The sequence below is a fragment of the Ictidomys tridecemlineatus genome, chromosome 2 (genome assembly GCF_052094955.1).
Source record: "Ictidomys tridecemlineatus isolate mIctTri1 chromosome 2, mIctTri1.hap1, whole genome shotgun sequence".
Taxonomy (NCBI): domain Eukaryota; kingdom Metazoa; phylum Chordata; class Mammalia; order Rodentia; family Sciuridae; genus Ictidomys; species Ictidomys tridecemlineatus.
In genome coordinates, this window is record NC_135478.1 from 45,179,265 (window position 1) to 45,204,604 (window position 25,340).

Genomic DNA, 25,340 nt, shown 5'->3' on the forward strand with positions numbered 1-25,340 from the left:
ACAATGCATTCACACACAGAAGACCACAAATACTTTGGCTGCAAATTATTCTGCAGTGTTGTTGCTCTGTTGTTGCCCGTGTGTGTTCTTATGTGTAAAGCTACCACCCACCCATGCATGTGTTTGCAGATTCTTGTCTGTGTGCTTGTTCATGAATTAGCTCTCATCTTCCTCATGTTTAGGTTAAGTTTATTCAAGGAACAAGAATTTATGGGTATGACTGTTGGCTGGAAAGCCCTTCCCTCACATCTGAGTCTTCCTTCCAAACTACATCTTCTGCTGAAATTTCTCAGTAGGGCGATGTGCTCAAAGATCATTCAGCCAGTCTCTTCTATGTTACCTGGCTCTACATAGGCCCTTGATGGATCTTAGAAAACAACTCAATATGTGTAATATGTGCTGCTTAAGTTCTCTGCTTTGGAAATGTGAGAAATTGAATTGTCTTGGTTCTGCTTGCCAAATGAGCAGTAATGAAGACACCAGAGTCTCTAAACCCACCTATGCCCCACTTTTAGTGGAAAGAAAAGCCCAAAGTAGCACCTTTTAATGGACCAAAATATCAATAAAGAAAGGAATTCCATATAAGAAACTAACATAATTTTAAATCAACATTTTCTAAGGTAACTGGAAATGTGTGATATTCTCATTTTGCCTTCTCACTGACAGAGTACCCATAACTCTTGTTGGTTATTTTGTCTCTAAAGTTAATTTCTGGGCCATTGGTGGCTACAATATCTACTGTTACAAATTGTTGTCTTAACTACATTCTTTAAAAATGTAATGTTGAAGGCACATAATATTGAAGATGACTCCAGGATGAACCCTGAGTTTGCAGACCGACTAAAACAGCTTGATAAAGAGGCATCTTACTACCGTGATGAGTGTGGCAAGGCCCAAGCCGAAGTGGACCGGTTGCTGGAGATCCTCAAAGAGGTGGAAAATGAAAAGAATGACAAGGACAAGAAGATCGCAGAACTTGAGAGGTAAGTTTTACAGACACGTGAACTGTCAGTGCTGAGTGAGCACTGAGGACTTGGTTGTCCATTTCAGGTTGTGGTTAGATTTAGAATGCACATTTGCATGCTCGGATTACAAGTTGGAAACATGTTATATACGAGGAATATGGCATGATAAGAGATGATGTTGTTTCTATGGGATACCAAGAAAGTAATTGGCTTATCTTTTGAAGGATTATGTACTTCTTCAGTGTTTAAAGAAATAGTGATTGCCTTTCTTGAGTGATGTTTATCTGTTCTAGCATTTGTGCCAGCAGTGTACATAAAAATTTGACTACCTGAAACCTCTGTTCTTTCCCATTAAAGATGAACATTTGTGGTGTATGGTTTGTCTTGAGCAAAAGAATATGGAAGAATACAGTTGGGAATCCTTCACTCAAGATAGGAGGAAGCGAAGCGAGCTGATATCTTTTGGATGTCTTTTGGCACATTACAACAATTTCATCCTTGAGATTTATCTTTTGAGAAGATCTTATAGCACTTGGAAAATAAATGTGCTTGAATAGGGCCTACATGATAGCAAATTTTGTCTGAACACAAGGAGGGTTGTATCAGGGTTCCAGAGTATTTAGATTTTCAGATAAATCATATCCATATTATATTCATGTGTAGTGGGATCTCTAAAAATAAGCTTCCTATCAATGCTTTTTCCTATATTTCATATATGGGAAGAACTTTCTGAATAATCTTATGTAATTCCATAACCTCTAAGGATTTTTCATTGGTTCAGTAGTAAGGCAGAATTTGTCTTTCTTAGATTCAGTCCATATGGAAGAGATCAACAAAGTTTGAATAAATCAGTGAATGTTTGCCAGGTCTGATCAAGACACTTGTGAGAGGCCCTAAAGGACTTCAAGATATATGCAAAATAACTCTTTGTGGCCTTGCAGAAAGATGATGGACTTTAGCAAAAGAAAGACCAGGGTTCATATTTTGTGTTGGCTTTATGCTAGCTGTGTGGCCTTGAATCTTTTTGGAAATGAATCTCTAATAGCCTTTTAAGATGTGTTATGCTTTGCAAGCACCTAGTCCCCATGTAAGAGGATGAAATGATGTTTATATCATTATTATTAACAGTTGAATGCTAAAAAATATTTAGTATTAAGTGGCTCTATACTTAATGTATAGGCTATTTGCAATAAAATTTCAACAACTTTTTCAAATATTAAATTATTTAATAATTTCTTTCAATACCCTTAGCCTAAGTTTAATGATGATCAGGTAATTTTGGTTCAGTGTGACCAGTCTTAGTAAGGAAGGCAAGAACCTCTTTCATCCTGAGGCCACCATACAAATAAAGTTCTTAAGGATTCTGTTTTAATTTAAAAATGTGGGAATGTTCTACCAGTCTACTGATTCTTAAAAAGCTGAGGACACTGTTGATTTTAGATATATCTATCTACATGACTATTTTGAAATTATATTTCAGGGCCACAGTTTTTCTAAAACAGCTACCATGAGATCACAGGGAAGTTATGTCTGTGTCTTTTTTATTGGTGAGAAAACGAAGACCTCAAAAAGTTGAGTGACCTTCTGGAGATTGGTCCCATGGTCAGAAAGATGAGAAACTATAACATTATAGTTATAACATTATGTTTCTGGACTGACTTCTCATCCATTGCTCTGAGAAGCAGTGAGCCCTATGGCAGATATCCTAGATAATAATACCAATAGTATTTAAAAAAGCAATTATAATCATAATGATAGAGTCAGTATATTTTATGCTTAGTGAGCCAGATAGTCTGCTAAGCACTTAAGCTGTAATATGGTATACATTTAATCTTACCCATAACACAGAAACTATCACGATCTCCATTTTACAGATGAGAAATTATGACATATACAGATTAAGTAACTTTCTTAAAGATTGCAGAACTTGTAAGGTTCAAAATTGGGATTTGAACCCAGGAACAACAGAGGAGATACTGAGAACAATCCCTTCCACCAATGGGCCAAAATGGAGAAACGAGTCCAGTAGTGCCAAGCAACCTACTGAGAGCCCTTCCTGAGCAGGTACTGCAAGGCAACCACAAGAGATCTGCCTCTTCTTTATTAGTTTTCATGAAGGAAAGTGATGTGCTCCATGTTCAGAAGGCATTTTTCTTTATTAAGCCAGCTCCCCAGTACTGTAGTTGAAAATAAGGATTTAACTACTATAAACATTTACATATAAATACCTTAATTGTCTATTTGGGCAAACAGGTCTTAGCTAGACACTATTGCCATTAAATCATCAAGAATATTCACAGTTTTATTTCTTCAATATGGAATGCATTAAAGCGGCAGTGATTTTACAGGCATTTATCTTTATGTACTTTCTGCACATTTTCTTTATCTCTGCCTTTGCCTCTCCTTAAAGCTGATGCCTCCCAGGCTCTGTAATTCATAAAACGTGTGGTGGGACTTGACTCTGTCCCAGGTCTCTGCCTGCCCGTGTCTTGGGTCCAGCATCAGAACATAGTCTGGGAAATGTCTGAGTCCCAGCTCCAGCACAGGCCCCTAGGGAGGCGGGGGTGGAGATCTAGAGGGGAAGCATCTTGGGAAAAGGAGGACGAAGCTTTGGCCTGCCTTTCTGAAGCATGATCTGCTGGGCTACATGTGTATTGACTAAAACATCTTCCTTGAGTTGTCAGGCAGTTGTTTCTACATTTGCTGGCTTAAAGTACAAAATTCATACCTCATAATGTTGGGAACTAAAGATTTCTTAGCAATATGACATAGATCTCCATTTTGGAGTCATTGAGAGAAGGGCTTACAATTAAGTTTGTTATTTTGAAAACCAAAATATTGAACTTGAAATAAATTTTTGGTCTCTGGCTTATAATGTGACCTACCAGAGTGAAAGGGCCTTTTAAAAAGCAACTTGTATTCTAAAATATGACAAAACTTCAGTCACATACAATAAGAGGTACAGGATTAGGAATAACTCAAATAATACTGGCCTGCTTCTCTCTGAGGACAGTTTGTTTGTTTTTATTCTGCTAATCATCTCACAATGGACATGTTCCTAAAAGCAGATGGCTGGCATTTACCTCTTAAATTCTGTTCAAATGATATTTTTTATCAATCATTAAAGATCTTCTTTTTAAGGTGCACACTGCTCTAGTGTGGTCCCTATATGCACTTCTGCCTGTAAACTCTTGCACTTGATTCTGACAGCCCAGTTGGGAAGCTTCTGCCTTTGACTAGAGGCTGTGAAGGTGGAGGACCTTGAGTATATCCCTGAGAGTTGTTCAAAAGCAGTCTGATGTTTTGTTTCATCACCAATGCCAGAATCATAACCATGTAGCTAATTAAACCTTAGAGACACTGAAATATGTGGTGCTTCTGTATCAGTGCCCATCAAGGTCTCTGAGTTCTATTTAAAGTTTCAGAATTAATCCTGTGGTGCCTTAGGGGAAAGAAAGAAGTTAATAGAGTCTGTCAAAGAAGACCTACTGCCACTGGATTTCTTGCATCCCACCCATGGGAAAGGATCAGTCAGGTTACTTTTCATGTAATTATCTTAAATCTGTTAGGGGATTTTGTCTGTGTTTGACTACAAGATGGGGAATGCCCCAATTGAGTCCTCTGTCACATTCCTCCCTGCAGTGACAGGGTCCCAAGGGCTTCTTCTCCTAAGACATACCATCAGACTGGAAAGCAGGGTACCACTTAATTATCTGGATGGAGTACTAATGCCGCCAGACATTTGGACATTGATAAATGATTTTAGGTGCCTAACAGAACCTTATCTAAGGTTGAAAGAGAAACTATTATTTTTCCTTCTGATTTGCTCAATAATGTGCTGACATAATTTCCTTGATGCCTTTTAGAACTCTTTTCAAAACATAAACTTTGTTATTATTTCTAAAGTATGATAATGTGTTCTGAAAGTTCCATAGTACATGGAAGAAACTTGATAGAGTTCTTTTTGTTTTGATATACACTCTTCTTGCTGAGTAATTTCTACTTATACTCATTAATGTATTTGAAGGAATTTCTTTAAATCAAGTGGCAGATGGCTGTATACTATCTCTGACGACCTTTTGGGGAGGAACATGAATGTCATGGATGCTTTTGAGAATTTGATGAAAACTAGGAATCTTTGGCAAAGGCAGCTAACTCTTAAATGTGTGCTTGATATTTTAGTTTAGGATTCCCTAAATTGGCCATGGACCTTAGCCTAATTACCTCTGATCTGAAAGATTTGAAATGACAGCTGGGCCCAGTATTGCTGAAGTCTTCACCATGACCTAACTCATTTTTGATCAACTGTACATTTATGATCACAAAACACTTTGTAGAGAGATCTCAGATATGAGGGATTATCAAATCATCACTTTCACATGTGTTTAATATTGAATTTTAGCTTTGATTTTTATCATTCTAGTCAAATACTGTTTTCACTTGAAATGTTCTAGCATAGGCTTTATCCTAAAGATTTATTGTTTTTCTTTTTTTTTTTAAAGAGAGAGGGGAGAGAGAGAGAGACAGAGAGAGAATTTTTAATATTTTTTTTAGTTCTCGGCGGACACAACATCTTTGTTGGTATGTGGTGCTGAGGATCGAACCCGGGCCGCACGCATGCCAGGCGAGCGCGCTACCGCATGAGCCAAATCCCCAGCCCTTGTTTTTCCTTCCTACGTGAAATGCTTAAAATTACTTATAAACAGTGTGGAATGGTGAGGTTCCACTGAGCAGATAGTAGGAAAGTGTTTATCCACTGTGTTTTGGCAAAGGGTATATTATAGATTAACGAGAAATATTCACTATGTTCCTGAGGGAGCCTGGAAGATGATCGTGACATTTTTCTTTTAATTTTTGTTTGTCATTAGAGACTACTGTTTTGATTGATTAGAGGGACATATTAGACATTTTTGTGCATATAAATTAAGCATCTGGATATTCTCAGTGATGAAGTCAGAACCCCATTTCACAACTGAGAAATATTATTCTTAGTTTGGAACTTAGGCTGACGGGCAGGTGGTACCCCACCAGCAGGCCTCCTCCCAAAGCCTTTGATCATTGTTAGGTAGAATACTCTGTGAACATCTAGGCAGGAAATCTTTGAACTAAAAGCCTAACTGCTCAGCTCCTTTTGGTTTTTCAGAGATGAAGGAAAAATATCTCATAGTATATAACCATTCAACGTACTGGTTCAAATAAAAATTCCTCTCAGTTTAGTGCTTACTTACCACCAGTTCTAACACCTTAGTAATTAACCATTTCTGTTTATTAAATAATAAAAGTTTATATTCACACAGATAGGAACTTTCTCTAGCCCTTCAGAAAGTATGCTGATACCACCTCTGGTTGGTATCAGTGCTTGCTATTATTGTACTTAGAAGAGCAGGTACCAGTTTGTTAAGTATGATAGTTAATAGAAGAGCTTACAGTTTGTGCCCAGGGCTTCTGGGGGGTGATATCCAATAAAAGTTGCTTTATTGTCCTTTGTTTGGTTATAAAACCTGCTAATATGACATCTGTTGGCTGTATGTTTAAAACTAATGTTTCCTTCCTTTTATTCTCTTTTGCTATCCCTTTTCCTTTCTGCTTATCCTCCAAATTGCTGCTTTCACCCTTGCTCCAATCAGCTTGACTTTCAGGTCAGTACTTTCAGTTTTTCTCCTAACCGCCTTTCCCTCCTAAGCTCAATTTATTGCTTGCACTTGTTTAACAACACATTTCTGAAATGGTTTTCCTCTGGCCACCACATTTTTTTCCCATTTCCATCCCATGCCTCGGGAAGGTTTATTTTATGAGAAGGCTGTATAGGTGGGAAAAGCAAAGAAGAAGGAGGAAATAAACCACTGTTGGATTATTTGATAAATTTGATTCCTGGATTATAAAATAAGAAAACCATTGTGATAATTCCCTAATGCATGCCTCCTGAACAGTTTGGAAATCTGCATGACGACACAGTGTGAATCTGTGGAAAAACAAAATGCAAGATGCTAAATTTAACCTGGGGGAACAAAAGATCCCTCCATGATGCAGCAACTTAAAAGCTAAATTTAATAGTGCAAACCATTCAGACTTTTCGCTAAATAAATCACTGATTTGAAAGATTTATAATACTTTTTAAAAGTCACTTTAAAAAATTATCAGTGTGTTAGTAACATATTGTACACACATGTTATTTCCTGTCGTTGTTTTGGTTTTAACTTTTTAACTTCATTTTTATTAGCCAGAAGATATACTTTAATTACCTAGGACATAGCATATGGAACCAAATGTCAAACTAGATTCATTGTTGACGATGTGTGTACCCCGATATTAAGAAGCGAAATGGATGTTTTGCTAGAAAATGCATCCCAGATTTGATTTCTCTAATATAAAAAGCTCAATGCAATAATTTCCTTTTCCTTATTTCCAGGAAGACTTCATTTTCTGATAGCACACAATAATAGTTAATGATTTCTTCATCATTCAATTAATGAGTTTATTAATAGATGTTCATTGTATGATTTAGAGCTATTTATAGGCTTCAAAAAAAGAAAGTCTTAGGTTTGGGGTGTAGCTCAGTGGAAGAGTGTAGGAATCATAGGAAAAAGAAAGCTTAAATTTGTAGTCTATTGACTACTCTGAAAAAGTTGCTCTTTTTGAGAGGTACAGTATATTTTTTTCCTCCTCTTGATGCAGGGTCTGTATCTTTTATTCTGTCTTATCCCCTAAGCATTTACTTCGGCAGCAAATAATTTCAAAACAAGGACTCCTGCTCAAAGACCAATTTTGTCCCATCACAGGCTCCCAATCATGGTGGCTCACAGTTCTTGACTTTTTCTCCACTGTTTCTACATACTGTGTTGCATACTCCACAGGAACTGCCTGAACTCCACCATACAGAAGGAAACTCTACTCTCAAATGTTCACCAGCAAAGGTTTAATTAGAGATTAGAAGCATAGCTCTACAGAATTACTCCCACCAAAAACCTAATGTCTTCTGGAACAGACCGAATCTGGTGCAGAAATCCAGACATCATAATGGAAGGTAGTTAGGAGGCTTGGGCACATGATATCCAAACCTTTGCTTCAACTTCTGGATCTACTCATTTAGTAAAGCTTTAAGCTTTCTCTTTGCTTTTTATTTATTTATTTTTCTTTCTCCTTTGCCTTCATTTTGCTGCTGCTAACCTGTACCTCACAATATTGAAATCCTTTAGACCGGGTACCTCTTTTGATCTCATACCTCAGGCCCCCTACCTGGTCCTTCAGTTTTTTATTGATGTTCTGCTGTGTTTCTTATGCACCAGGAACTTTGCTGGTGGTACTTAGTTTTCTCCTATTTTATGGTGAATGAACATAAGTTCTGACTTTCAGAAGGTACAGTTCAGGGGTAGGCTGGTAGGGGTTCTGTGTAACCAATGGTTCTCTGGGTAAAAGGGCTGGGTGTGCTGAATGGGTTTGGTAAAATATACTTGCCAGATCTAGCTGGATGATCTATAGGGGTTAAGTCAAGGTTCAGATCATTCCAACATAATTTAACCTGTTGCCTCAAATGAACATAATAGAGAAAATATGTAATCATTGTGAATAATCTCTAGTTATATTTTTATTGTAAGAGGAATTGGGAAGCCCTGTCCTGCTGGAAACAAAAAGTCTGTAGAATTTTGGAAGCTTTCTTGAACTTTGACAAGTTTCCACAGTTAACTATACATTTTTTTCCCCCCAAGCACTTCCAGTTTTACCAGTTAAAGTGAAACGTAACAACTGACTTGAGTGCATCCAGGATCTCTAGCCCATATGCTTTCTTTGTATGCCTTACAGTTGAGACACATATATACATATACATACATATATATGTGTATATGTATATAAAAATATCAGGGATTATAGAAAAATATTGTGTGATCTTTCTCATCAGTAGAAATTTGTGACCTGCCCTGCATGTTTCCACCTCCTAATCTGAGGTTTTAAACTTTGAAAACTCTGGGGCTTTTTTTAATGTGCTGTGGGTTCCATGGGAAGTTCTTCACTCCAAGAGCTTTCTTAGGTTATCTCATTTCCTTTTCAAACTCTGTGTGTACTCTCTTTCTTAAATTCAGGTGGACAGGTATTAAGTATTGGGTTTGGTAAAATGCAAATATCATATTCTAAACCTGCTCAAGTCTATACTTCAGTAAATTCCATTTCTGTCAAGAATCTCTTTATACACAGAACAGTGAGAAGCTGGAGAGGTTTAACAGGATCCCTGCATTGCAATCAGGGAGAGGGCTGATGTGAAGCTTGCTCACTTCTAGGAACTCTTTGTGAGATTAGCATGTGACTTATGACAGATGAGGTTATCTCCATAAATGAATGCAGGAATTGAGGTTGTTTTTTTTTTTTTTTTTAAAGAACAAATATCCTCTGGGATTCAGTTCAAAATCCTGCCAGAGAATCAACCAAACAAAACCAGAAGGCTTGGGCCTCTCCCAGGCTCTCCCATCCTCCAGTTTACTCTGGATCTTGGGTCAGCCATTTCCATGTTCAGGCCTCAGTGTCCCTTCTTGGAGAGGAAGGAGCCCTGTTTGGGGCAAATCCTCTGGGATCCACCCCGCACATGTGCATCACATGTCTGATGGGTGGGGGCCCAGGGGATGGTTGGTGATGGGCCTCATGCATTTCCCTGCAAGCAAGCTCACACTGATGGCTGGCGCCTGGCAGCAGGCGTGAGCTCATTGTTAGAGTCACTTCAAACACTTCTACGAAAATAAACTCTTTGTGATGTTTCCCCAAAGTTGAACACTGTGCTCTCAATCCCTCATTCTTTGAGGAAAAGATGAAGTCACTCCTCCCAGACCTCAGAGGCCCCGTTGCCCAAGGAAATAATGAAAAACACCTTGTCCAGAGCATCCTCTTACTGTCCTGCAATTTGGTAGGGTCAATTGTTTGCTCCATTTCCTCCACACATACATAGTAAGTACCTACTATGTGAGAGGCTGGGTATTACACACTGACTTGGCATTTCCAAAAAATAGCTGATAAAAAACTGACCAAACCATAATCATGTAAAAAATGCTACATATGACATTTTCATTTTATATTCATGATACATGAAGATGATAATAATAATAACAGGAGCAGCATCTATAGCAATAATATATTTTATATAGTGTGGTAAAATGTACTTACCAGATCCAGTTGGATGATCTATAGCAATTAAGTCAAGGTTCAGATCATTCCAACATAATTTAACCTGTTGCCTCAAATGAACATGATAATGTGCAATCATTGTGAATAATCTCTGGTTATGTTTTTAGCGTAAGAGGAAATTGTATATTAACTAAGTGCCAGTGCTAAACTGATCACATTTTACATAGTATTCACTTCTCATAACAACTGAGTTTTTATTAGACAAGAGGAAACTGGAGTTCATGAAAGTTGGATATTTTGCTCAGGTTAATATAGCTAGTAAGTAAACAAACGTGTGTGTGTGTGTGGGGGGGAGAGCTCCCCCAAAGTCAACCTTTCTGCTTTACATATGCCACTCCTGGTGTGATTACACAATAAAAGCTCTGAGAAGACCTGCAATAAAGAATCTGTGCTGTTTTGTTCAACCTGCAATTTTACAAATATGGTTCATAGACTATATTCCATGAAGCATTTGGGGAATAACCATCCTGCCTGCTGTGCAATCAACCTTTGCCTTCATTCTGAGATTCTCTATTACCCTGGTTTTTCTTGTACAGATCCTGCCTCTCAAGGGTCAGGTGTTATCTCTCCTTCTCCGCCATCCCTCAGTCTGCTGGCCTGATCTCTGTGCAGCATGTCATGCCCTATTCTAAAGATGCCAGTTTTGCGCTTGAATGTTGATAAATAGATGACTGATAAACGAAACAACTTTTTCTAGCTTTTTCCTCTCACTTTCTACCTTTTATTTCTTCCTTATTCTCAGTTCCCAGAGAAGGTTGCTGGTGGGCTCTTTCTGGAGGCTTGAATTGACAGCAATGGCTAGAAAACCTAGCATCAGACAGGAAGCCCAAAGAAAAGATGATTGCTTTTCTGTCAGGCTGCAGCTTGAAAGTTCAAGCGAAATAACTTCCCACACACAAAAGAGGGGAACAGACCTCTGTCTGAACTATTCTCATCATCCCTACCCTCCTGTTTCCTTCTTCCTCTTCCCCTTCTTCCTATATTGTTCATTGAAATCCTTCTTTGTGGAAGGGTCTGTACTCAGTGTTGGGGATATGGCAGGAAAACAGATATGACCCTTCCCCTTGCCAATTCAAAGACTAACATTTCCTATAAGGAAGGATTTGACCACTAAAAAACATAATTTGTCCTGTTTATACTAATAATTGGAAAAACTGGGTTTCAGGTGTGGTTTTTTCCCCCGCTTTCCTGTTAGGGTGAAAGGGGTTATCCGCAGGTCAAAAAACCATTTCCCTCTTTAAAGCTGCCTTATACTAATGCTGACATTTCTGGTGAAGTGTCAGAAAATTTTATGCCCAAGCAAAACTGGTAGAAAGCCAGAAATTGGCTGATTTTGCTTTGGGTGCAGATATTTTATTGGAGATGGAAAAAAAGTTGTTTTCCCTGATTTACAGCCCCTGCAAACATGAAGTCGGGTCTATATTTAGAATTGGTTTTGAACCTTTGAGGCGGAGCCAGGGGTGGGTGCTTGTACCTTTCCAATCCTGGCCTGGGTGGAACTTGCCATGGCTAATGTTTTGCTGAGACAGCTCTGATTTATAGAACGAGGGCTTTATGCTTCGTATTGTTTTTCCTTTTGATTTTGCTTGAGCTGCTGCTCTGCTGATCTTTCTGTACCCTCAGAAATGGGGAAGACCAAAGGAACACAAAGGCATTGCACATGAAATGTTTTTCTGCACAGTGTTTCTGAGGTTTCTTGGAGATGAGTAAAGCCATTCTCAACTTGCAAATCCATTGCAACAACATCAGCAAAATCAAGAGGTCATCCCAGGTAGGCCTGATAAGTCCTGGACCACCAATAAGAGATACCAAAATTGGTAGTTATTCATCCATCTGGTTTCCACCTCCCACCCCCAAAAAACTTTTCTGTGTTCTTCCACTCCTCTTGGCTTTCAGTTGGTACTACCATATGGATGAATATCAGCAAATAGTAAATCTCTCAAGATATGTTAACCTTTTCTGTAAATGTTTAGAAGGGAAAAGGAATTTAAAAAAAAATAGTTTCTCAGTATTATTATAAATCACTTTTTAGAAAAATAATATCTTATTTCCTTTATATGGCTTTTCTTATGAAATGTGAATTCTATCACTTCATTACCCATAAGACTAGCTCAAGTTGTAGGGAAATCTAGTGACCGAGACTTTCTTCCATATTGGGTGAAGGTGCTTGGAATTTCCTCACTGCATAATGTCATATTTTTGTGAAAACAATGTTTTAGGGTGAACCAATTGAAAAGTGAGTGGATAAAGTGCATCTGTCTCTGAAGTAAATATACTATTCTTATATCTAACAAAGATTCTGAAAATTTTCATTATGGGGATTCTGATGATTTTAATATGTACCACTCTTTCATTTTACTTCAAATCAAATGAGTACTGTATGTGTGAAAATTAACCACAATTTATTTATATCTATCTATATATAATTTTTTAGTTACAGATGGACACAATATTTTATTTGTTTTTATTTTTATGTGGTGCTGGGGATCAAATCCAGTGCCTCATGCATGCTAGGCAAGCACTGTCCTACTGAGCTTCAACCCTGACCTCTGAGCCACAATATTAAACTGAGTAAATGTCAAAAATAAAAATTGGCTGAAATTGGCAAATTTTTGCATGGGTTCATTTGTTTTCATTAAAGAATAAGGAAAAAGTTTTCTTTTTTAAAAAACTTTATAACTCCTGCAAACGTAAAGTAAATTCTATAGAATTATTCTTGTATCAAAATTTGAATTGTGGGAACTATAAACGAGGCTTGGAAATAGAAATAAATTTCCCCTTGAAAAGTCTGTGTGACTTTCTTTTTTTCAGTACAAGAGTGGTGAGAGTCATATTTATTTTTTTTAGCTTTCAGCATTTTTTTAGATTGTTAATATTGTTAATATAAGCATTGCTCTTTAGAGTGTCTACAGAACTGTATGTACAATAATTTGCACTTTATAACATTTTTTCCAATAAATGGTACAAAGTCTGATTCTCACAGTATTTTCAAGAAATGTACTGTTTCTTGTAAGACCCCATCTATAATTATGAAGACACAGTCATGAATATTTTAATGTTGGGTGCAAGTAGAATTTTATACAGAGAATTGATTTGCAAACTTTTACTTCAGGTCCTGGGAAAATTCCTGTTTTATGAAAACAGCCACCACCTTTTCAAATGGGAACATTTAGTAACAGCAGAATTGTCCATTGGCCTTTGGTGTTGGGCAACTGGAATCTTCCTGTGGCTGAATAGATCTTGATGTGATGTGTGAGTTGAAGTGTAAGAGAGTGGTTTTAAATTTAACTTCAGACCTCTCTGCTATTTAATCATATGTCAGTTTGATGGTTCCAAGGACAGCATGATATGTTGCTCAAAGATAATTACTGTGGAGGGAATGAGTTGGTTATAATAATGAATAGCCAGAGGATCTTCTGATAACCTGTGGTGAATGGACCTTAGTGAGAAACACTCACTGAGTAATTGGCAGATAGGTGTCCTATCACTCTGTTGAGTGTGGGTGCTCTTGCACCACCCAAGTACACAAAGTAGGGGCTCTTTAGGGATTCCTGAGCAGATAAAGAAGCTCTGCTCTTGAATTTCATGCATGTTGTTTCTCCCAGACCTGTTATTACTTTATGATAATATTTCACTCCTAATTCAGGTTATTTGAGCTGTTACCTGTTGTTAAGACTGTTAAATGTAGAAAAGTAAATAAACTGCATTCTGAAAAACAGCATCATCATTGCTATTGCACCTGAGATATGTCTTTAAGCCATTTTCTGTGTCTGTAAGATGGAGACAGCTATTTTATAGCTTATTCCATATGGGCTTGTGGCCAGGATACACACTCAGGATACACACTGGAGCACAGTCTAGTGCTTAGTAGATGTTCACTAAGTGGAACTGGTTGTGGTTGTCATGATTATGGCTGTGCTAAAGCTTTTCATGAAAGAGTAACAGGGGAGAGTGGAGAATGATACACAAGAGAAGCGGGAGATGAACCTGTTAAGGCAGCCTTCGTTGTTTTCTTAGTTGCAAAAATCTGAGGGGCTAGAATAAAACCTTTAGACCCACCCACCCCCAAGCCATAGAAAGATTTCTTTTTTCTGACAGAAAGATTGGAAACAATATCATTTTGCCGAATGCTGTTTTTTCTCTTAGGAATGTGAATAAGTAAACATAGAAAACTCATGCATATTGAAACATAATTTATATATATAAATATGTAAACTCATACTTGTTTGTTTTATATAAGGACACATTTTAGATTTTTCTGGAAATAATTAGCCAGGATTTAGCTGTCTATATTCATACATAAAAAGATTGATTTGAGGGCTGGGATTGTGGCTCAGCGGTAGAGTACTCGCCTCGAACGAGCGGGATCCGGGTTCAATCCTCAGCACCACATAAAAATAAAGGTATTGTTTTGTGTCCATCTACACCTAAAAAATAAATATTTTTTTAAAAAGATTGATTTGAATTAGAGGCTACATATTTGGAGCCTATTTAGAGGCTACATTGAATTAGAGGCTACATGATTAGAGGCTACATATCCAACTGTGTTCCTTCATCCATTTATTTCCTTTCTTCTTTGCCTTATTCAATTTCACCAAGTAGTAATTGAATGCTTTCTCTGTGCCAGGCCTGTGGTGTGACTAAGATCATCCCCAGAAGCAGTATCATGAGATCAGAAAAGATTGATAGTTTTTAATATTATGTTCATACAAATTATATCATGTAATATACAGTGCTGTGCACCTTGGATTTTTTTTTCCACCTTTAACAAACTATCTTTGAGATCTTTCCATATTTGTACACAAAAATTTTTCATTCCTTTTTACCTCTGCACAATACTCCATTGTATCAGTCTCCTCCTGACGATTTTTTTAAATTGTTTGAGGTCCTTTCTTCTCACATAGAGTGCTATAATTAATACTTATGAATAGACTTAATTTCATATGTGTATGAATGTATGTTTAGGATAAATTCCTAGATGTGGAATGAGTAGGACAGTATGCTTCTAATTTTGCTAGATTTTGCCACTTTGCCCTCTATAGAATCTGACCATTTCTAGTTCCATCAGTGGTTTTGTAAGATGCCTCTTCTTGCATTAACTCTGCAAAGACAGTGTATTTTTCAAACTTTTTTTGTCATTGTTAACATGAAAGGTGAAAAATTGTATTTAAGTGAAGTTCTTTTTTTAACATAGTTCTAATTTTTTAAAAATCTCTTTGCAAGTTACGATGGACATATTTAAATGTGTTTATACTTTGTCATATTCTTTTTGTTGGTCTTCTGTATTTGTTGGAACTCTTTATGCATTCCAAAAATTATCCATTTGTTTATGATATGAGGTTTTAAATGCTCTTTACCACTTTGTTATTTTTATTTTATTTTGCTAATGGTAGTTTCATTATATAGTTTTTTTTTGAAAATTATTTTTATGTAGTCAAACATATTCAGTCTTTTAAAAATATATTTTCTGAACTTTTCATCATAGTCACAAACTCTTCCTACACTGTAATATTGTGAGAATAATGGTCCTGTGGTTTCTTTTAGTATTTTTATGGTTTTTGTCTGTTCAAAATTCCATAAGTATTTTGCTGGGTAGCTTAAAAATAATAGAAGTTTATTTTTCATAGTTCTGGAAAGTGAAAAATCCAAGCTTAAAGTGCTGGCAGAGTCTGTCTATGGTGAGGACCTGCTTTCTAGGTAGACAGAGCCTTATTACTCTGTTCTTACAAGGGACAAGAAACAAGCAAACTTTCTCCTGTAGGCTTCTTTTATAGGGGCACTAATACCATTCCTAATCACTTCCCTAAAAACCTCACACCTCAAGCCATCACCTTAGGGGTTAGGATTTCAGGATATGCATATTTGGGAGGACACAAAACATTCCTTTAGTATGTTTATGGTCTGCTTTTCTGCATTTAAGTCTTTGAACCATCTGGAATTTATCTTAGTCTAAGGTATGAAGTATGGATGTAGCTTTATTTTTTTCCTAGGTCAAGTGAAGTTTAAATGTCACTTCCTTCCTTTGCCATTCATTGGAGGCAAGCCAGTACAGGGTAGGTTTGTGTGTTACAAGTTCATGGAGCTTCCCCCTTGAACATGGAGCATACCCTTAATTGCTGGTTCAAAATCTGCCTTTCAGTCTAGATTAGAACTTCTATCTGGAAAAGACGTGTCTTACCTAACAGTGTCTGCAGAATAGTGGACACTTAATAAATACTTGTAGAATGAATAACTAATGTGAGCTGCAAAGAAATAGAGTTATAAGTAGGAAGACATTCTGACTAATTAGAGACTATGGAAAAAGGTCTGTAGAGCAGAATGTGAGTCGCTGAGACAGTGATAGAGAGATCCAAGTCAACAGTGTAGTGAAGATTAGCCAACTCTTGCTGTATGGGACATTATAACAACTCTGTATCCTTGGACCCTCGATGGCTTTTTCCTGCTTTTCTAAGTGAGACCCAGCAGAAATATTATGGATTTCTTCTTTTTTTCTCAGGAAACTTAAGTTTCTCAGCCATTCCTGTGTTTGGTGAGATATACTTGCATGGTTGAGATCCCTGCCTATTGCAAGATGTAGCAATAGGTGTGGAAAATATGATGGGCAGAGGCTAAAAACAGGCTTTGGCCAGGCTGTGTTTTAGATGCTTAGGAATAGCTAAGTAGCTCTGCTCAGTAAAAAAGGTTGGAATAAAAATCTGGAACTTGGCAAAGAGGCATCCACCTTGACAGAAGGTGACATATTCTATGTGAAAGTCATGGACATTCAGAGGGGGGAAAGGTTGGAGAAGTTTCTATGAATGTGATGGTATTTGCACTGGACTAGAAAAATGGAAATGATTTTACCAGATGGAAAAGTAGGTGAGGAACCTGAGGAAAGACTATAGAGGTGGGAAGGTACAGGGTATACTCAGAAAAAGGAGTAGGATTCTGTAGCTTAGTCCCTAGAATAGGAGGAAGAATGGACAAGAAGGATTTCCAAGGATGAATGAAGCTTCTAATGTTTACCTAAGAGGTGTTACACTTTTTGAAGAGCATAATCAAGAGTATCTCCTGGGGAGATTTACCCTGTAGTATCTCTGCTGGAGGAACACAAGCCCTCATGGTGTGGCATGAGAGAAAACAAGTTCAAGATATGTGGGGATAATGAAAAAATATGAAAAATTTTCATCACAAGATGAAAGTAACAAATCAGCAGATTTTTAGCTTTATCCCCGTTTTGTTTCCCAAAAAACAAGACCATGTTTTAGCAAAAATAAATAAACAGAAACAGAGCTACTCTAGGTAAATGAAGGTGTGGTGGCAGATTGTGCTTAGGTAGCCTGTAGCCATTGCTGATGCTCTGTGGTAGCAGAAATGAGAACAGACTTTGTGGAGTACTTACTTGGTGTCGGCCTCAGTACTGTGCATTCTGCAAAGCTTATCTCTTGTTTTTTTTCTAGCAACTCCAAGACAGTAGGTCCTGTTATTAGTCCCATGTTTGAGATAAGGAAACCAAGGTTCACAGGTCATAAGTAACCTTTTCACTCCCATGCAGCTACCATGTAAGGAGACAGGGTTCAAACTCAGTTATTTCAATTCCTCAGCCAGAATCTTAAACCACTGTGTCCTAGTCCACAGCAACTTTTTGTGCTCATATAAATTGGTTTGGCCCAACTACTCCTGAGACCATAGGGACTACTCTTTAATGTGCTTCTTTTGGGGTGGAAATCTATTTCTATAATAGAAAGGATTCCAAACATTGATGAAAGCCTCTTATAATGGAAGTTGAGAAGCTGTTTGTCTTGGCAGTTGCAGCAGCCTTTTTTGAGCTGCTGGTCCGAGTCCTCACCCTCTCTTGAGCAGGAATGTGAAATTCCTCTTTCTGAAGTGAGTTTGAATGAGCCCAGCGAGTGGCCTCCATGGAGGCAGCAGCTTTGTAGACTACAGACAATCATCAGCTCTGGACGCACTTCAAGAATCATGAACAGCAGAGATGGGGGAAGACCTGGGGTCATCCATCCTCCTGCCAGCTTACGATGGTTGCTGGCGGGGGTTTCTGGGGAAGCAGCCAAGAGAAAAGATGTATTTCTAGGAGGGGTTTTTTGCTTCTTCCAGGAATCATTTTTGGGACAGTTCTTTATGGCCCCACACAGTGTGATCAGAGCATCCCAGCAGCATGAGAGCTGAAAGAAATGAAGGCGTTTATTGTGATATATGATGATTTTCCTTTGGAAAACCAAAACAAAACAACTCTCTGAAGGAGAGCTGAACTTCTTTGCAGCACAATATCAGCATCTGCCTTGATTTTGACCGAGACAAGTGGGAGGGTTGGCACCATGTATCAGAGGCTGAGAATTCAAACCCCACGCTAGTGCCCTTGTTCAGGCAGTAATCATGCTGTGGAATCATTCCTTCCTCATCGTTACATTAGGTCAGAGGGTAGGTATCATGCCATCAAAATGTATGGGCTTTCTCCTACAGAGCTTGGGTTTTTTTTTGTTTTGTTTTGTTTTGTTTTGTTTTTAGACTTTTAAACTTTAAACTTTGAAGCTTTAATGACTTTGTCTGTATGCCTGATGGAAAAGATCTGTGTTGGTTTCTCAGTTCCCGGAGCTGCTGGGGAGAGTAGGATGTCTTTTTTGTCTGCCGTTTGTCAGTTTGTTTGGCTTACCTTCTCATCTCTCAAAGACATTTTCCTTCCATCCAGTCCTCCAGAACTAAGATGTGTTAGGCAGAATGAGTAATATTTCTTTCTTCAACTTCTCTACAATTTAAATGTTATTTGCAGGCTGTTTTTATCAGACGATCAACTCAGTTTTGTAAAGTTTAAAAGCACATGAGATCTTTCCAGAGACCCTATATTTTTTTTTCCTGTAATTTTGGGGAAAGATAATTCCAAGTGCCTTTTTAGAAAGATTTTCTGTTGTTGCCTGAGCCCTTTCCATGGGCCAGGCTCTGTACAAAACAGTGATGTGCAATTTTTTCTCATCCCCACAATAACCCTGTAAGAGCTATTAATTTGCAATGGACACATCATTAAACTGAGCAGGATTTTGGTAGGTGGAGAGAAGGAAAGGGGCATTTAGAAAGTGGGAAAATTATGCTGCAATGTAGAAATGGGAAAAACCTAACAACTTTTAGAAATGAGAGAAATTCAATGTAAGCCAATACCATATGGAAACTGAAGAAGTAGAAGACTGTGTTTATAATGGGGTTAAGATGTGCAGAGTATTCAGGGCTTTGTAAGCCATGCTGTGGAGTTTTATATTCTGCCCAACATAAGGAGAAGAACCAACAGGGGCTTCTAGGCACAAGGTTTTGCCTCACTGACTTTATTTGGATTGGGACTGTGGCTCTCTGGAGGCTATTGCAGTAGTCTGAATGACCAGCAGGAACAGTAGCGCTGAGAACAGAGAAGGGAAATGAAGGAAATGAAATCTGCTGGATTAGATACTGTGAGGCATGAGCCAAGGAGTCCTTGTCAGTTTCTTTTTTTTTTAAAAAAATATTTATTTATTTTTTTTAGTTTTCGGCGGACACAGCATCTTTGTTTGTATGTGGTGCTAAGGATCGAACCCAGGCCACACGCATGCCAGGCGAGTGTGCTACCGCTTGAGCCACATCCCCAGCCCTGGGTCTTGTCAGTTTCTATCTTAGAAAAAAAGATGGAGGTTGTGCCAGTTCTAAAGCAAAGTATCAAATATATGGCGTGATGGAGGATGGGGAAAGGAAGGCTGCTGAGTCCAATTCTGATTGTATTGGAAATATAAAGTAGATATATTTCTGTAACAGTACTATTCACATTACCTTCAAAATAAAAAATATGTTATTTTTATATGGCATATAAGAAGGTATCCACGTAATACCACATATGCTAGAAACAAACCACATGCCTCTTGATCTTGATATAACTTTGGTTCAAGTTCAAAGTGACCTTGAGCAAGTTAACAATAACCTCAATGAAAACAAAGGCATGAATTAAGATGACAGCATTAAAAAGAGGCAGGAGGTAACTGTTTTGATTGATAGAGTACAAAAGAGGGAGGATGAGTCAGGCCCTGGTGATAAACAGTTGAGATTTAAATTTTGAATATATTGAGATATATATGTGATATCCAGGGAGAGTTTTTCAACAGACATTTGAAAAATTGAAAACCTTACAGATCCTTGCTCCTTCAAAAGGTGATTTCATTGTCTTGCATGGCATCCCTTTTTCCAGCTCCACACTCCCTCTCCAGCCCCCTCTTCCACATCTTGGCTCTATGATCCTGATGTGGAAAGATGGCCAAGACATATTGAAAAAGGTGTAGCATTGTCCTTGTACTTTTAAAGGGGGTGTGTGTGTGTGTGTGTGTGTGTGTGTGTGTGTGTGTGTGTCTATGCTTGAATCATGCCTAAAAGAATTTGTGGAAAATTTGACAAAAACCCTTAAAAGTATGAGTGGTCAATGGAGGACTCAAAGAGGAAATATAGCTTTTCTTTTTATAAACTCTTTGTACTATTTAATATTTTTTTGTTTTTAGCATATGTGATTTTTTATTTATATAAAAGTCCACCCTTAAAATGGCATAAAATGTACCCTTTTCAAGCATATAACTCAGTAGTTATTGGTATATCCATATAACAATCACCACTATTTAATTCTAGCATTAAGGTTTCATCACCACAGAAAGATCTCCCATGCCCATTAGCAGTCACTCCCGTCTTCCCCTCTAATTCTGTCCTTTCCCCAGACCCTGGCAACTAGTAATCTACTTTTTGTCTCTGAGGATTTGAGTATATGGGACATTTCATGTAATTGGGATCATATGTGTGGTCTTTTATTTTTTTAATGGCTTTTTTCATTTAACATAATGTATTTGAGTTTCATCCTTGTTGTAACATAACAGTTACAAATATATGGAGTGATGGAGGATGGATGAAGAAGGCTGCTGAGTCCCAATCTGATTGTACTGGAAGTATAAGGTAGACATCTTTCTATAACACAGTACTGTTCTCATTGCCTTCCAATAATACATTTTTAATTTTTAAAATTTATTTTATATTTTCCTTTTTATTGATGAATAATATTCCATTGTCTGATTATACCACATTTAAAAAAGTCTATTCATTGTCTGATCAACTTTGAGGTTTCTAATTTTTTGCTATTATGAAAAATGCTGCTACTATGTAGGAGGATTAGAACTGCTGTGTCTTACGGTAACTCTGTGTTTAACTTTAGGAGGAACTGCCAAATTGTTTTCTCAAGTGGTTATACCATTTTGCATTCCCACTGTCAACATGTAATTTTTTCAAGTTCTTCACATTCTCACCAAAATTTATCATTATCTTTTTTTTATCATAGCCATCCTATTGGGTATGAAGTGGTTTTGATTTGTATTTCTCTAATGACTGGTGATATTGAACAGCTTGTCATGGTCTTATTGACCACTTGTATATCTTATTTGGAAAAATGTATATTCAGATTCTTGGCTCATATTTAATTGGATTATTTGTCTTTTCATTATTGAGCTTTGCTCCTTATGTATTCTAGATACTAGATCATTTTTAAGTATATGATTGTTTTTCTTCTATGCTTGTATAATTTTACACTTGTTTGGTGAATTGTATTTAAAAATCCTGTCTAACATGCAATATGTTTAATAAGTTGAAAATTGGAAAAAAGTATGATGTTGGAGAAAGCAAGTGAATTTGTACTATTATGATCAAATATGGTGCTTAGAATATCATGAAAGCTTTTATGTTGGCACTGCTTTCTGAGGGTGTCATGAGGTAGCATTAGGAACAGTTTACCAAATATTAAGAACTTTCTCAAACTGTAATCTTGAGCCTAAATAAACATTCTTTTATAAACATGCATCTGGTCACTTCTATGAAATAGATGCTTGCTTTCTTTTGGTAATGTCTTAAGCTATCTTTGAAATGCATCCTCACCTTGAATAGTCACTTAGATTTTATGTCTACTGATGTGATTGAACTTCACAGTCTGAGCCATGTCCAACCAAATAATTTGCCCATTTAAATGCTTAGGGTATGGCCTCATTTTATAGTGCCATAAAACGAAATTTAAAAAGCCTCTCCAGAGAGCTGTGATTACCATTTTTTTTCTTTAGTTTTTAGCCAAGCTAATAAATATTTTTAGCAGTTCTGTCGTCAAATGTCAAATAAAACTAGACCTAATGATCAAACCTAAAAGAAGATCCTAAGCACTGTAGCCTTCTGTTTGGCTCCAGAGTAAGAAGTGATCCACCTGATAAATAGACTCTTGGATTTTCCGAAGGAGGATTTAACACATACCCCTGAGAGGGATGTATGAAGGGGCTCTTGGAAAAGTTGGCTTACTGCAGATCAGCTGGCTAGGAAAGTGAAGATGTGACCACATGGTTCCATGGTGCTGTGTGTTCCCAGTTCTCAAGAGATTCCAGACTATGCTTAGAGAGAATCACATCAACCTCTCTCTTCATATATAAATACTGGTAATAAAGATAGATATTTATATCTATATCTTTATCTACCTGTCTCTACCTCCAATTTCTGACTAAGGGCCTTCTAGTCTTCCAGCTTTTCTGCCTCTCCAGCATACCATCTTGGGTTCTCTAGCACATGATCTCTCTTTTTAAGGGTCTCCATTAAAGCTTGGGACCCTTTTCAAATTTTTGACAGCCAGTAATTCATAAAGGAAAAATGAATTAACTCCATTTTAGCATAGTCGTAGGGTAAGAGAGTTGTTTGAAAGTGATTGCTGCAGCCTATTAAAGACAGCTACTTAGCTTTCAGGGTTGGCAAAAGAAGGATGAAAAGTAATGAGTTAACCTGCTAAGAATTTGGCCATTTTAATCATTTGAGTCTGAGTATACTTTGTCTCCATTTATACTGAGTGGGGAAACAGTTATCTTGATAAGCAGGGATTTATCTCACCCCCACTTCTCAGGGGCTGCCTGGATTCAGAGTAGAATAGACTTCTTTATGTAGCAAGGGCAATGGGCATGCTTTTTATGAGTAAGTAAAAGAAAAAAAAATGCCATTGGTATTTTTTCAAAGTTCTTATCAGCAAAGAGCATTACTGAGAAATCCAATAGGGTAGTGATGACATTCAATTTTATTTGTACCAGGAATGCACAGATGGCTGGAGTTAGCAGCTATTCATTTTTAGGACATATCTCTCATTATAGTTAGTGGGAATTACATGGACCTATCAAAGGGGGAAAATAGAGGAGGTTCTGTAGTATCAAATAAACGTGCATTGTTTTTTGTGCAAAGGTCACATACTTTGAATAATTCCTTTCTGTAATTGTAACTTTCCGTAGTTAGTTTATTCTTCTTTCTGAATTTTAATGCTGTCAAGGTATTTTTAATGGCCTGCAGAAAAGCATTTCAGCAAACTACACAGGTCTGAAACTTACAATTAGTCATTGCAGCTCGTGGCTCATATTCGAATAGCTCAATCGAGATGTGTTTTTACATAAAAACTCCCCTTGATTAATTGACCAGGAAATGCTTCTAGTTCATAGAGATTTGTAACTCTGTAGCATAAAATATTCCACTCTCAACAGTTCAGTTAGGGAGAAACCTAGTTTTTTCTTTTCCCCTGAGTTATCATTGTTTTAGGTGTTGCCTAAATGACTTTTCCTTTAATCAGTTTTCTCCAAACAAAATAAGCACCCTGGCCAGGGAAGTTACAATTTCATATCATTGCACTTCTAAATTGAGACCGTAAAAGAAATATTGGTTTTCTAGAAGATTGCATATTAAAATCAAATATATAAAAAAGTAAAATTTCAGATAGAAAGAAATTCAGTTAATTAAAAATGTAAGCAGCATGGTATTTGAGTTCACAATATTAAAAAAAAGTATGAAAAAGAATTGGACACATTATTTTCAAATAAAGACTTTGCTGCTATAATAGAATACCAAGGTCCAAGATCATGGGTCCAACTGGTAAGGGACTTCCATGGCAGAAGGCAGAGGATAGAAGGGCAAGAGGGAGTAAGAAGAGGCCAAACTCGGCCTTTTTCAATGAACTGACTCCTGAGATAATGGAATTAATCCACTTATGACTGTGCTGTTTCCAGGACCCAGTTACCTTCCATTAGTCCCAAGCTCCCAACACTGCCACTTTGGGGATCAAGTTTTCAGCATATGAACTTTAGGGGACACATTCAATCCATAGTATATAGAATGTAGCTTTTCTCATGGTTTGGACTTTGGTTATATTGATTTTAGGGGTTTTTCCATTTTTTTTTTCAGTTGGTAAAGGGGAAAATCTTTCTTCTGATTTGCTTGAGGGAAGAATTCTGCTTTTATAAGGTAGAGTAAGAAAGAATTTTTGGAAAGCCAAGGCAGGAGGATTGCGAGTTCAAAGCCAACCTCAGCAACAGTATGGTGCTAAGCAACTCAGTGAGACCCTGTATCTAATAAGATACAAAATGGGGCTGGGAATGTGGCTCAGTGGTCAAGTGGCCCTGAGTTCAAACCCTGGTACAAAAGAAAAGCAAAACAAAGAAAGAATTTAAGATTGATATTCACAAATGGGCCTCATGGTAATCAAAATTACTGCATAGGCTGAGAAATACAAGGTTGAGCTCTACCTCAGTAGAGCAAAATACCCACTTTTGGGGTATTTTGATGAGTTTCTTTTCTTTGTTTTATCTTGAATCTTAACTATTTTATATTCATTTTGTAATTAGTATTAATAGTGTTTTTCTTTTTTCTTTTTTTTTAGATTTTTTTTAAAGAGAGAGAGAGAGAGAGAGAGAGAGAGAGAGAGAGAGAGAGAGAGAGAATTTTTTAATATTTATTTCTTATTTTTCGGTGGACACAACATCTTTGTATGTGGTGCTAAGGATCGAACCCCAGGCCGCACGCATGCCAGGCGAGTGTGCTACCGCTTGAGCCACATCCCCAGCCCAATAGTGTTTTTCTTATAAGAGTAAAAATTTAAATATAACTTATTACCTACTGGTTTAGAAAAATATGTCTATACAATATGACTTGAAATTATTTCTCATTTCTAAATTATACTATAGCTACATTTAAAAAAGAGTCATTCATATGTTATCCTATAGGGACTTTCTAAAACTTTATCTATTTCTCCTGCCAGTTGCCGGCAGGATAGTTTCCTTGCTGGTTGTGTGAGGAATTTTAGAAGAAGCTTACTTCATTGTCTTCAGAGAGTCTCTGGTGGCTTTTGGTCCATATGGTATCTGTTTGCTACAATACATAGGGCCT

The 25,340-nt window shown here is 37.3% G+C and overlaps 1 protein-coding gene across 19 annotated transcripts in view; it reads left to right on the forward strand.

Annotated features, from left to right (window-relative positions):
- Erc2 (ELKS/RAB6-interacting/CAST family member 2) overlaps positions 1 to 25,340 on the forward strand; it is an 873,922-nt gene that overhangs the window by 440,697 nt on the left and 407,885 nt on the right. For all 19 annotated transcript variants that reach the window (XR_013434457.1, XR_013434456.1, XM_078038390.1 and 16 more), the window contains one exon: positions 790 to 983. Coding sequence is in view for 17 of the 19 variants with exons in the window: in XM_078038390.1 (XP_077894516.1) it covers positions 790 to 983 (194 nt within the window). In the remaining 2 variants the exon portion in view is untranslated. The remainder of the gene's footprint in view (positions 1 to 789; positions 984 to 25,340) is intronic.